Consider the following 12,853-nt stretch of genomic DNA (forward strand, 5'->3'; position numbering starts at 1 on the left):
GGCCTGGGGGCTGTGGGGCGCGTGGATCTGTGGTGTCCGTGGGTCGCGTGTCCATGGGATCGTGGCGTCAGTGGGGGGCGGGGCCGTGGTCCTGTGGCCGTGGGGTCTGAGGATCGTGGGGTGGGGTCTGTGGGGTGTGGGACTGCGGGTTTTGGGGTCCGAGTGTCCGTGGGAGGCTGCTCAGTGTGTCCGTGTGTCCATGGGTCAGTGTGTCCGTGTGTCCGTGTGTGGCTGCTCAGTGTGTCCGTGTGTCCGTGGGTGGCTGGTCAGCGTCCGTGTGTCCGAGTGTCCGAGTGTCCGAGTGTCCGTCTGTCCGTGTGTCCGTGTGTCCCTGTGTCCGTGTGTCCGTCTGTCCGTCTGTCCGTGTGTCCGAGTGTCCGTGTGTCAGTGTGTCCGTGTGTCCGTGTGTCCGAGTGTCCCTGTGTCCCTGTGTCCGTGTGTCCGAGTGTCCGTCTGTCCGTGTGTCCGAGTGTCCGTGTGTCCCTGTGTCCCTGTGTCCGTGTGTCCGTGTGTCCGTGTGTCCGAGTGTCCGTGTGTCCGTCTGTCCGTGTGTCCGAGTGTCCGTGTGTCCCTGTGTCAGTGTGTCAGTGTGTCCGTGTGTCCGTGTGTCCGTGTGTCCGAGTGTCCGTGTGTCCGTGTGTCCGTCTGTCCGTGTGTCCGTCTGTCCGTCCAGCCCCACGTCCCCGCCCGGAGTCACAAAGATCCTTTGTCCGCCCGGGGGAGGGGGCAGGGGGGGCGAGTGACCGCGGGGCCGTGGCTACCGGGGGGGGGGGCGGGGCCGGTCAGGGCTACTGAGGGGGGAGGGGGGCTGGGCAATTGAGGGGGACCTTGGGCTAGTGATGAGGGGCCCTGGGCTAGTGGGGGGCGGGGCTTGGCTAATGGGGAGGGGCCTGGGCTAGCAATGGGGGAGGTGGGCTAGTAAAGGCGGCTGGGCTAATGACGGGGAGCCCTGGGCTAGTGATGAGGGGGTCTGGGCTAGTGGGGGGCGGGGCTTGGCTAGTGACGGGGAGCCCTGGGCTAGTGATGAGGGGGTCTGGGCTAGTGGGGGGTGGGGCTTGGCTAGTGTTGGGGGAGCCCTGGGCTAGTGATGAGGGGGTCTGGGCTAGTGGGGGGCGGGGCTGGGCTAATGACGGGGAGCCCTGGGCTAGTGATGAGGGGTCTGGGCTAGTGCCGGAGAGTCGTGGGCTAATGATCGGGGTGCTGGGCTAATGACGGCTACCCCGGAGCGAATGGTGTAGGGGGGCTGGGCTAGTGATGGCCACCCCGGGGCTAGTGACGGGGCAGGGGGAGGGGCCGAGCCGGGGAGGGGGCTGGGCTAATGACGGGCACCCCCGGGCTAATTATGGGGGAGGGGGCTGAGCAGGGGGGAGCTGGGCTAGCGAACGGCAGCCCTGGGCTAGTGCAGGGGTGGCTGGGCTAATGAAGGAGACCCCTGGGCTAGTGATGAGGGGGCGTGAGCGGGGAGGGGGAGGGGCTGGGCTAATGAGAATCCCCCGCGGGCTAATGAGGTAGGGAGGGGGGGGGTCGCTAATTTAGGGGGATGGGGGCGGACCCGATGCCGCGGGGGGGGGCTGGGCTAGCGCTGGCCACCCCCGGGCCAGTTGTCCGTGCGGCGGGGGGGGCGCCGGGGGGGGCGGGGGCTCCCGGTATTTTTATCCGCGTTGCCGGGGAACGGGGCGGGGGGGGGGGGCGGGGGGGGGCCGGAGATCGCGGAGCGAGCGGGGCTGCGGCAGCCGCGGTGAGAGGGGCGGGGGGAGCCCCCCGGGGTGGGGGAGGGGCGGGGGGAGCCCCCCGGAATTGGGGAATTTGGGAGGGGGGGGGGAGGGTCGCGGGGGGAGCCCCCAGATCCGGCTGGGCCCCCCCGGGATGGGGGATGGGGGATGGGGGTGGTGTCACAGGGACCCCCCCCCCCCTTTCCCCTCCCCCACCACCCACGGGGCACACGCGTGTGTAAGGGATGGGGAGGGGGGAGGGGGGATGCGCGTGACCTGGCTGCGCGTGCACGTGCGCGTGTGACCCGCGCACACGCGTGTGTGTGTGTGTGTGTGCGTGTTCCCAGTCCTCCCAGTCCCCCCAGTGTGGGGTGATCACGCCCTCCCCAGTCCCCCCAGTTTGAGGAGGTGATGACACCATTCCCGCCATCCCAGTCCTCCCAGTCCCCCCAGTTTGGGTATCCCTCTCTTCCCAGTTCCCCAGACTGGGGAGTTGATGACACCATTGCTGCTATCCCAGTCTCCCCAGTTTGGAGGCTCCATCCTCTCACTCCCCCCATCCCAGTCCCCCCAGTTTAGGGGTTCCATTCCCCCATCCCAGTTCCCCCACTCTCCCCATCCCAGTTCTCCCAGTCCGAGAACACCGTATTCCCACTCTCCCCATCCCAGTCCCCCCAGTTTGGGGGCTCCATTCCCCCATCCCAGTTCCCCCAGTTTGGGGGTTCCATCCCCCATCCCAGTTCCCCCATTCCCCCATTCCAGTTCCCCCAGTTTGAGGGTTCCATCCCCCCAGTTTGGGAGTTCCTTCCCCCCAGTTTGGGGGTTCCATCCCCCATCCCAGTCCCCCCATTCCCCCATCCCAGTTCCCCCAGTCCTCACCCGCTGTCCCCCCAGTTTGGGAGTTCCGTCCCCCCAGTTTGGGAGTTCCTTCCCCCCATCCCAGTCCCCCCAGTTTGAGGGCTCCATCCCCCCAGTTTGAGGGCTCCATCCCCCCAGTTTGGGGGCTCCATCCCCCCATCCCAGTCCCCCCATTCCCCCATCCCAGTCCCCCCATTTCCCCATCCCAGTCCCCCCAGTTTGAGGGCTCCATCCCCCCAGTTTGGGGGCTCCATCCCCCCATCCCAGTTCCCCCAGTTTGAGGGCTCCATCCCCCCAGTTTGAGGGCTCCATCCCCCCAGTTTGGGAGTTCCATCCCCCCATCCCAGTCCCCCCATCCCCCCATCCCAGTCCCCCCATTCCCCCATCCCAGTCCCCCCCAGTCCTCACCCGCTGTCCCCCCGCAGCCGCCCATGGCTCAGGACAACGCCGCCTTCTGCGGGGTGCCCGAGGGGGTCCCCACGGGGGTCCCCGCCGAGGCCAAGCCCCCTCCCCCGCCCGCCCCCGCCCCCAGGCGCCGCCCGTGGGGGGCCGGGGGGGCCGGGGGGCCGCGGAAGCGCCAGCGCTACGTGGAGAAGGACGGCAAGTGCAACGTGCAGCACGGCAACGTGCGCGAGACCTACCGCTACCTGACCGACATCTTCACCACCCTGGTGGACCTCAAGTGGCGCTTCAGCCTCCTCATCTTCATCCTGGCCTACGCCCTCACCTGGCTCTTCTTCGGCCTCATCTGGTGGGTCATCGCCTACAGCCGCGGCGACCTGGAGCACCTGGGCGACCACAGCTGGACGCCGTGCGTCAACAACCTCAACGGCTTCGTGTCCGCCTTCCTGTTCTCCATCGAGACCGAGACCACCATCGGCTACGGGCACCGCGTCATCACCGACACGTGCCCCGAGGGCATCGTGCTGCTGCTGCTGCAGGCCATCCTGGGCTCCATGGTCAACGCCTTCATGGTGGGCTGCATGTTCGTCAAGATCTCGCAGCCCAACAAGCGCGCCGAGACGCTGGTGTTCTCCTCGCACGCCGTGGTGTCGCTGCGCGACGACCGCCTGTGCCTCATGTTCCGCGTGGGCGACCTGCGCGACTCGCACATCGTGGAGGCCTCGATCCGCGCCAAGCTCATCCAGTCCAAGCAGACGCAGGAGGGCGAGTTCATCCCGCTGGACCAGACCGACCTGAGCGTGGGCTTCGAGACGGGCGACGACCGGCTCTTCCTGGTGTCGCCGCTCATCATCAGCCACGAGATCGACGAGCGCAGCCCCTTCTGGGACGTGTCGCGGGGGCAGCTGGAGAGGGACGACTTCGAGATCGTCGTCATCCTCGAGGGCATGGTGGAGGCCACGGGTGAGCGGGGCGGGGGCGGCGCGGGGAGGCGGCGTCTTTGTGGGGACACGTGCGTGGGGACACGTCCACGGGGACATTGTTTCATGGGACACGTCCGTGGGGACACGTCCATGGGGACATCGTTTCATGGGACACGTCCACGGGGACATCATTTCATGGGACACGTCCGTGGGGACACGTCCACGGGGACATCATTTTATGGGACACGTGCGTGGGGACACGTCCACGGGGACACATCTGTGGGGACACGTGCGTGGGGACACGTCCATGGGGACATCGTTTCATGGGACACATCCGTGGGGACACGTCCATGGGGACACATCTGTGGGGACACATCCATGGGGACACATCTGTGGGGACATAATTTCATGGGACACATCCGTGGGGACACATCCATGGGACACATCCATGGGGACATCATTTCATGGGACACATCCATGGGGACATGTCCATGGGGACACATCCATGGGGGTGTCAACTTGTGGGATACATTCATGGGGACATCATTTCATGGGACACATCCGTGGTGACACGTCCATGGGGACATCATTTCATGGCACACGTCCATGGGGACATCATCATCTTCATGGGGACATCTCATCTTCATGGGGACATCATCTTCTTGGGACCCATCATCTCCACAGGGACACGTTGTCTCCTTGGGGACACATCCATGGGGACATCATCTTGTGGGACGTGCCATCCTTGTGGGGACACATCCGTAGGGACGTCATCTCCATGGGACGTGTCATCTCCATGGGGACACCTCATCTCCGTGGGGACATTTCATTTCCGTGGGGACATCTCATCTCCATGGGGACATCATCTTGGGACCCATCACCTCCATGGGGACAGATTGTCTCCTTGGGGACACCTCCGTGGGGACATCTCACCTCCGTGGGGACACCTCCATGGGGACAGACAATGTCCATGGGGACACATGGTGTGACACCTCCATGGGGACACCTGAGTGGGGACACCTCACCTGCGCGGGGGTGCTGGGGGCTTCACAGCCCCCTCTACCAGATTTGGGGTCCCCCCCATGCCCAAGGTACAGCTCAGACCCCCAGGTACCAGATTTGGGGTGTTCCATGTCCTGGACTCTTCACATTTTGGGGTGCCCCTCACTCCCCATCCCCTCATGGCCCCCAGGATTGACCTGCCAGGTGTGCAGCTCCTACCTGGTGGAAGAGGTGGGGTCAGGGAGATTCAGGATTTGGGGCTCCCCCAGATTCAGGCATTGGGGTGCCCCCAGGTTCGGGTATTGGGCTTCCCCCAGGTTCAGGAATTGGGGTTCCCCCAGATTCAGGCATTGGGGTTCCCCCAGATTCAGATATTGGGGTGCCTCAGATTCAGGCATTGGGGCTCCCCCAGATTCAGATATTGGGGTGCCCCCAGGTTCAGGCATTGGGGTGCCCCCAGATTCAGGCATTGGGGCTCCCCCAGATTCAGGCATTGGGGCTCCCCCAGATTCAGGCATTGGGGTTCCCCCAGATTCAGGTATCGGGGTTCCCCTCACCCCTCCCATTCCGGGGTTCCCCGTGCCCCCCCAGGGATGACGTGCCAGGCCCGCAGCTCCTACCTGGCGGACGAGGTGCTGTGGGGTCACCGCTTCACGCCGCTGCTCAGCCTGGAGGAAGGATTTTACGAGGTTGACTACGGGGGCTTCCACCACACCGTGCCCGTGCCCACCCCCGCCTGCAGCGCCCGCCAGCTCGCGGCCGCCGCCGCCCGCCGCGACGCCCACCTGTACTGGTCCATCCCCAGCCTGGACGAGGCGGCGGCGGCGGCGGCGGGGGGCGAGGGCGACCCCGAGGTGTCCCCCCGAGAGAGCAACGGGACCTTGGCCAGCCCCGAGTCGCGGTGATGCCGCCGAAATCCGGCTGTAAATACGAAAAATCTCCCCCCTTTCTAACGGTGGTGGTGGGTTTTGGGGTGTCCCTGGGTCTGTGGGGAGATGGGGACCCCAAAATCTCTCAGGAGAGCAACAGGACCTTGACAAGTCTCGAGTTGCGGTGATGCCACCAAAATCCGGCTGTAAATACGAAAAAATCCCCCTCGGTGTGATGGTGGTGGTGGGTTTGGGGTGTCCCTGGGTTTGTGGGGGGAAAAGGGGACCCCAAAAATCCCCCGTGAGTGCAATGGGATCTCAGCCAGCCCCGAGTCGCTCTGATGCCGCCGAAATCCGGCTGTAAATACGAAAAATCTCCCCCTTTCTAACGGTGGTGGTGGGTTTTGGGGTGTCCCTGCGTCTGTGGGGAGATGAGGACCCCAAAATTCCTGGGGAGAGCAATGGGATTTCAGCCAGCCCCGAGTCGCTCTGATGCCGCCGAAATCCGGCTGTAAATACGAAAAAATCCCCCTCGGTGTGATGGTGGTGGTGGGTTTGGGGTGTCCCTGGGCTTGTGGGGCAAAGGGGACCCCAAAATCCCCCGTGAGAGCAACGGGATCTCAGCCAGCCCCGAGTCGCGGTGATATCACTAAAATCTGGGTGTAAATACGAAAAATGCCCCTTGTTAGGATAGTGGTGATGGATTTTGGGGTGTCCCTGGGTTTGTGGGGTGTCCCTGGGGTCGGGGGAGCAAAGGGGACCCCAAAATCCCCCGTGAGAGCAATGGGATCTCGGTGAGCCCCGAGTTGTGGTGATGCCACCAAAATCTGGGTGTATGTAACAAAAATCCCCCTCGGTGTGATGATGGTGGTGGTTTTGGGGTGTCCCTGAGTTTGTGGGGCAAAGGGGACCCCAAAATCTCTCAGGAGAGCAACAGGACCTTGACAAGTTCCGAGTTGTGGTGGTGCCACCAAAATCTGGGTGTAAATACAAAAAATCCCCCTCGGTGTGATGGTGGTGATGGATTTTGGGGTGTCCTTGGGTTTGTGGGGTGTCCCTGGGCGCGGGGGAGCAAAGGGGACCCCAAAAACCCCCATGAGAGCAATGGGATCTCGGTGAGCCCCGAGTTGTGGTGATGCCACCAAAATCCGGGTGTAAATACAAAAAATCCCCCTCGTTAGGATGGCGGTGGTGGTTTTGGGGTTCGAGTGGTGGATTTTGGGGTTTGTGGGGAGATGGGGGACCCCAAAATTCCTGGGGAGAGCAACGCGACCTTGGCCAGCCCCAGCAGGCACCAAAACTTGAGTGTATAGAATAAAAATCCCCCAATGTGATGGTGGTGCCGCTTTTGGGGTGCGGGCTGTGGATTTGGGGTGTCCCTGGATTTGGGGCGGGGCGGGGGGTGGAATCCGGAGGGTCCAGTGAGGAATTTGGGGTGAAACAGGGGCGGGCAGAGCGCCCTCACCCCAATTCCTACAGGGGGGGCGGGCAGGGGTCAGTGCCGCCCCTACAAGGACATGGGGACCCCCAGGGTGGGCGGGGGGCACCGAGACCCCCGTGCCAGACCGGGCAGGGGTCGCTGAGGTGGGCGAGGACACGGAGCCCCCCCCACATTGCCCATCCCCCTCCCCAAAATGTCCCTTCGGGGTCCCCCGAGTTTGCGGGGGGCGGTGCTGGGGGATGCGGAACCGAGCGGGGCCGAAAGGAGCCGAGCGGGGCCGAAAGAAGCCGAGCCGGGCCGAAAGGAGACGAAAGAAACCGAGCAGAGGCTGGGCGGAGCCGAACGGATCCGAAAGCACCCGAACGAATCCGAAGAGGCCGAGCCGAGGCTGGGCGGAGCCGAACGCAGCCGATTGGTGCCGAGCAGAACCGAACGCAGCCGAACGCAGCCGAGCTCCATCAAAGCCCCGCCCCCCAGGCCCCGCCCCCTCCCCCGTTGCGCGTGGGGGTGGGCTGGGGGGGAAGGAGCTGCGACCCCCCCCCAAAACAGCGACAGCGGGGACCCCCCGAGCCCCCCCGAGCCCCCCCGAGCCCCCCCGAGCTCCCTCGCGTGTCCTGTGTGTGACACGCGTGTTGTCCCCCCCCGTGTCCCCCCGGCTGCCACATTCCTGCCGCCCACGGGCAGCAGCTGCGCGGGGCGGGGGGGCACGGGCCGGGACTGGGGGGGACTGGGGGCAGTGGGAGAGTGGAGAGACTGGGAACTGGGAGGGCTGGGATGGACTGGGAAAGAATGGCTCGGAGCACTGGGTGGACTGGGAGGGACTGGGAGGAATGGGGGGGACTGGGAGGAATGGGGGGGAACTGGGGTGGGGGGGCTGGGAGGACTGGGAGGGGTGGGGGGAGGGCTGTGGGACGGGAGGGGGGATGGGGGGGGGGGGGCGTGGGGCGGTCCCGGGTCCCCCGTGGGGACGGTCCCAGCACGTGGCCCCCGGTCCCGCGTCATCGGTGTTTGTTCAGCTTGGGGGGCAGCGGGGGGGGACAGCGGGGGGGACACAGGGCGGGGGGAGGGGACACAGAGCGGGGGGAGGGGACACAGGGCGGGGGGGGACAGCGGGGGGACGGGGGGTGGCAGGACCGGGGTAACTGCGCACTGGGGGCAGTGGGGAAACTGGGACAGACGGGGGAACTGGGAGGACTGGGGAGACTGGGTTGGACTGGAATGGACTGGGACAGGCTGGGGGGACTGGAAGAGACAAGCACTGGGAGGACTGGGATGGACTGGGGGGCACTGGGAGGACTGGGGAGATGAGGGGAACTGGGAGGACTGGGAGAGACTGGTGACACTGGGAGGACTGGGGAGATGAGGGGAACTGGGAGGACTGGGACAGGCTGGGGAGACTGGAAGAGACAGGCGCTGGGAGGACTGGGATGGACTGGTGGCACTGGGAGGACTGGGGAGATTAGGGGAACTGGGAGGACTGGGGGAACTGGGGCAGACTGGCACTGGAAAGACGGGGAGGGACTCGGATGGACAGGGGACACTGGGAGGACTGGGACAGACTGGGAGGCACTGGGGGGACTGGAAGAAGTGGGAGAGGCTGAAGGGACTGGGATGGACTGGAGGGGCTGGGATGAACCCGGGGCACTGGGACAGACTGGGAGCACTGGGAGGAATAGCACAGGGGGAACTGGGGGGCACTGGGACAGACTGGGAGCACTGGGAGGAATAGCACAGGGGGAACTGGGGGGCACTGGGACAGACTGGGAGCACTGGGAAGAATGGCACAGGGGGAACTGGGGACACTGGAATGGACTGGGAGCACTGGGATGGACAGGGGACAATGGGCAGACTGGGCAGTACTGGGGCAGACTGGGAGGCACTGGGGGTGCAAGTCCGGACTGGGAGGACTGGTCTGTACTGGGGTTACTGGTGGGCACCGAGGGTGCGGGGCTGGGCGGGGAGCGCCGGACTGGGAGGATACTGGGCTGAACTGGAGGGCGCGGCCGGCGCAGGGAGCGGAGCCGAGGGCTGCGGGAGCCGATCACTGGTGTGTCACTGGTGTCACTGGTGTCACTGGTGTCACTGGTGTGTCACTGGTGTCACTGGTGCGGGGCCCCAGGGTCCGTCCGGCCCCCTCCCCGTTCTTGAGCTGCCCTTGGCGGTTGCCATGGAGATAAAGCCGGTGGGGGGGGGGTACTGGGAGGGGACCTTGGCACGGAACTGGGGACACTGGGGGGTGGGATGGGGGGAGGAGGGGGGAGGGGGACAGGCGGAGTTTGGGAACAGCGGGAGAGCGGGAACAGCCGGACAGTGGGGACAGCAGAATGCGGGAACAACCGGAGTGTGGGGACAGCCGGAGTGTGGGGACAACCGGAGTGTGGGGACAATTGGAATGTGGGGACAAATTGGAGTTTGGGGACAAACCGGAATTTGGGGACAAACTGGAGTTTGGGGACAACCGGAGTGTGGGGACAATCAGAGTTTGGGGACAAAGGGGAATTTGGGGTCAAACTGGAATTTGGGGACAACCAGAATTTGGGATCAAACTGGAATTTGGGGTCAAACCGGAATTTGGGGACAACCGGAGTTTGGGGACAATCGGGCACCAGGAACAGCTGGAGCCTGGGAACAATCAGACCTCAGGAATGAACCTGTGCCTGGGAACACCCGGGGTGGGCACAACCTGATCCAGGGAACAGCTGGATCCCGGCAACAGTCGGAAATAGCGACAGCCAGACCCTGGGCACAGCCAGACTTTGGGAACATTTGTATTTCTGGGAACAGTGACAGCGTGGGGACAGTCGGACCCTGGGAACAGCTGGAGCCTGGGAACAGCCGCGTCCCCAGGTACAGCCGGTCCTGGGGCACCGCGGGTCCCCTGGGAACAGCCGGATTTTGGGAATGTTTGGATCCCCGGGAACAGCCGGACCCTGGGCACAGGCGGATTTTGGGAACGTTTGGATCCCTGGGAACAGCCGGACCCTGGGCACAGGCGGATTTTGGGAACGTTCGGACCCCCGGGAACAGTCGGAGCCATTCCCTGGCACAGCCCCCCCACTTTCCCCCCCAGCGTCCCCCCAACTCTCGGCCATCCCCGCGCTAATTTTAGCCCCCGGCCGCATTCCCGGGCACTTCCCGGTGCCAGGCGGGATCAGACCGGGAGCACTGGGACCCCAAAAAAAAGTAAACAACACCCCCAAGCCTAAAAAAAAAAAAAAAAAAAACAAAAAAACAAAAAACAACACTCCCCCCTCCCCTAAAAAATAACAACCTCTCCAAAAAAATAAATAACAACCCCTCCCAAAAAATGCCCCCCCGGGGTCACCCCCTGTCTGGTGGGGGGCAGGGAGGGTCCGGGCAGCCCCTCCCCAAAACGAGCCGCGGGGGGTCCGGATGTCGGGGTCCCCCCGGATTTGGGGGGTTCAGGAAGGGTCACCCCCCCCTCCCGCGCACCTGCGTTCCCAGAGCCCCCCTGGGACCCCCCACCCCCCCCGTGGGGGGCGGGCCGGGGGCGGGGGGGGCCGGCCCGGGCGGGGCCCGCGGGGGTTTTTTTGGGCCGCGCTGGCCGCGCCCCCCCCCAAAAGTGTCCCGGGCTGGGAACGGCGACGGCAGCGCCATGGGCAGAGGGGTGAGTAACGGGCGGCACGGACCCACGCGGGGCACCCAAAAAAAATAAAATTAACCCACCCCCAAAAAAAATCCCCACTCCAAAATACACCCCGCTCCCACCCACAGGCAGCTCCGACCCACCCGAGACACCCCCAGCCCGATCGGGGCACCCCAAACCCACTCGGGGCACCCCAAATTTCCTCAGGGCACCCCAAACCCACGCGGGACACCCCCCCCACCCAAAAAAAAAAAACCACCCCAAATAATCCCCCCCTCCCGCCCCGAGCCAGCTCCAACCCACCCGCGAGCACCCGAAAATCACCCGAGATACCCCAAACCCACGCGGGGCACCCCAAACTTCCTCAGGGCACTCTAAAAACACGCGGGACCCCCCCCCACGGACCCCTCCCCACCTACCCCGCGCCCCCCCGGGCACCCCTCACCGTGCGGGACCCCCCAAAATCCCACACCGGACCATCCCCACGGGACCCCGCACGGGTGGCACCGACCCACGCGGGACCCCCTCCCCACTCCAGAACCCTCCCCTCTCCGCGAGCGCCTCCCCCCTCCCCAAATTACCCCCCGACCCCCCCGCGGTGCCCCCCAAATCCCCCCACGGGGGTCCCGCCGATAAACACGAACCCCTAAAGAGGGGGGGGCGCCCCAAAATCTCGCCCCGCGTGGGCGGGACCCCCCCCCGCGCCCCCCTCGCGTGGCTCGGTGCCCGCGGCTGCCCCGAGCCCCGCTCCCGGTGCCCGGCAACGCCCGCGGGGGGGCCCCGAGCGCCGCTGGCCCCGCGCCCACCCTCCCCCCCCGGGGACCCCCCCGTGCCCACACAGCCCCCCCCAAACCGGGCACCCACCCAAAATTTGGGGGGACCCCGCAGGATGTCCCCAACCCCCCCCCTCCCCCCCCGTGGGTGTCCCCAAGGTGGGGGGAGGGGGGACGACACGCGCGCGACACCCGACACCCCCCCCCCCGCCCCCTCCCTCCCCAAAATACGGGGGGGGGGTCCCTCAGGTGGGTTCCCAAAATTGGGGTGCCCCGTGTTGGGCGTGGGGGTTTCCCGTGGGTTTTGGGGGGGTGGGGGTGCCCCCCGTGCCCCACCCCCCACCCCGGTAACTCGAGCCCCTCCCCCCCCCTCGCTCCCGGTGTTGGTTTTGGCTCCCGGAGTTTCCATGACATCGCCCCTCCCCCCCCGCCGGGCCACCCCTGGGGACAGGGGGTGACAGGGACACCCCCGAGGAGAGGGAGGGACCTGACCCCCCCTCCCGGGGGGGCTTTTCCTCCCCTCGGCTCGTGGGGACCCCCCCGTGGGCGTGGGGGCCTCTCTGGTGACAGGGACACCCCCCTGGTGACACCCTCCTGGTGACAGTGACACCCCCCCGGTAACAGTGACACCCCCCTGGGGACAGTGACACCCTCCTGGTGACAGTGATACCACCGTGGTGACACCCTTGTGGTGGCAGTGATACCACCGTGGTGACAGTGACACCCCCTTGGTGACAGTGACACCCCCCTGGCTGCGGTGACACCCCCATAGTGACAGTGACACCCCCATAGTGACAGTGACACCCCCCCGGTGACAGTGACACCCCCCCGGTGACACCCCCCTGGTGACACCCTTGTGGTGACAGTGACACTCCCCCGGTGACAGTGACACCCCCTTGGTGACAGTGACACCCCTCCCGGTGACAGTGACACTCCCCCGGTGACAGTGACACTGCAGTGTCCCAGGGGACCCCCCGCAGCCACAGCCACTGCCCTGTGACCTTGGGGACACCCCTGTGGTCACAGTGACCCCCTGGTGACCCCAGTGACCCCCCCATGACCCCGGTGACCCCCCCGTGACCCCAGTGACCCCCTGGTGACCACAGTGACCACGCACAGTGACCCCCCCACCCCCCATGACCACAGTGACCACGACAATGCCACCCTGGTGACCCTGGTGACCCCCTGGTGACCCCAGTGACCCCCTGGCGACCACGGTGACCACGCACAGTGACCCCCTGGTGACCCCAGTGACCCCCTGGTGAC

At 65.8% G+C, this 12,853-nt stretch overlaps 1 protein-coding gene across 1 annotated transcript; it reads left to right on the forward strand.

Moving 5' to 3' along the window:
• The first annotated feature begins 3,001 nt into the window (after positions 1-3,001).
• Positions 3,002-5,817, forward strand: KCNJ9 (potassium inwardly rectifying channel subfamily J member 9). The gene is made up of 2 exons (XM_056510989.1): positions 3,002-3,935; positions 5,489-5,817. Exons 1-2 carry the CDS (start codon positions 3,002-3,004, stop codon positions 5,800-5,802), a joined length of 1,248 nt encoding a protein of 415 aa, XP_056366964.1. The 3' UTR covers positions 5,803-5,817.
• The last annotated feature ends 7,036 nt before the right edge of the window (positions 5,818-12,853 follow it).

Source organism: Oenanthe melanoleuca, chromosome 25 (assembly GCF_029582105.1).
Source record: "Oenanthe melanoleuca isolate GR-GAL-2019-014 chromosome 25, OMel1.0, whole genome shotgun sequence".
Taxonomy (NCBI): domain Eukaryota; kingdom Metazoa; phylum Chordata; class Aves; order Passeriformes; family Muscicapidae; genus Oenanthe; species Oenanthe melanoleuca.

Coding starts and splice junctions, on each gene's coding strand:
- KCNJ9 (XM_056510989.1), top strand. CDS start 3,002: ATGGCTCAGGACAACGCCGCCTTCTGCGGGGTGCCCGAGGGGGTCCCC. Junction 3,936..5,488: donor GGGCATGGTGGAGGCCACGG/GTGAGCGGGGCG, acceptor GTGCCCCCCCAG/GGATGACGTGCCAGGCCCGC.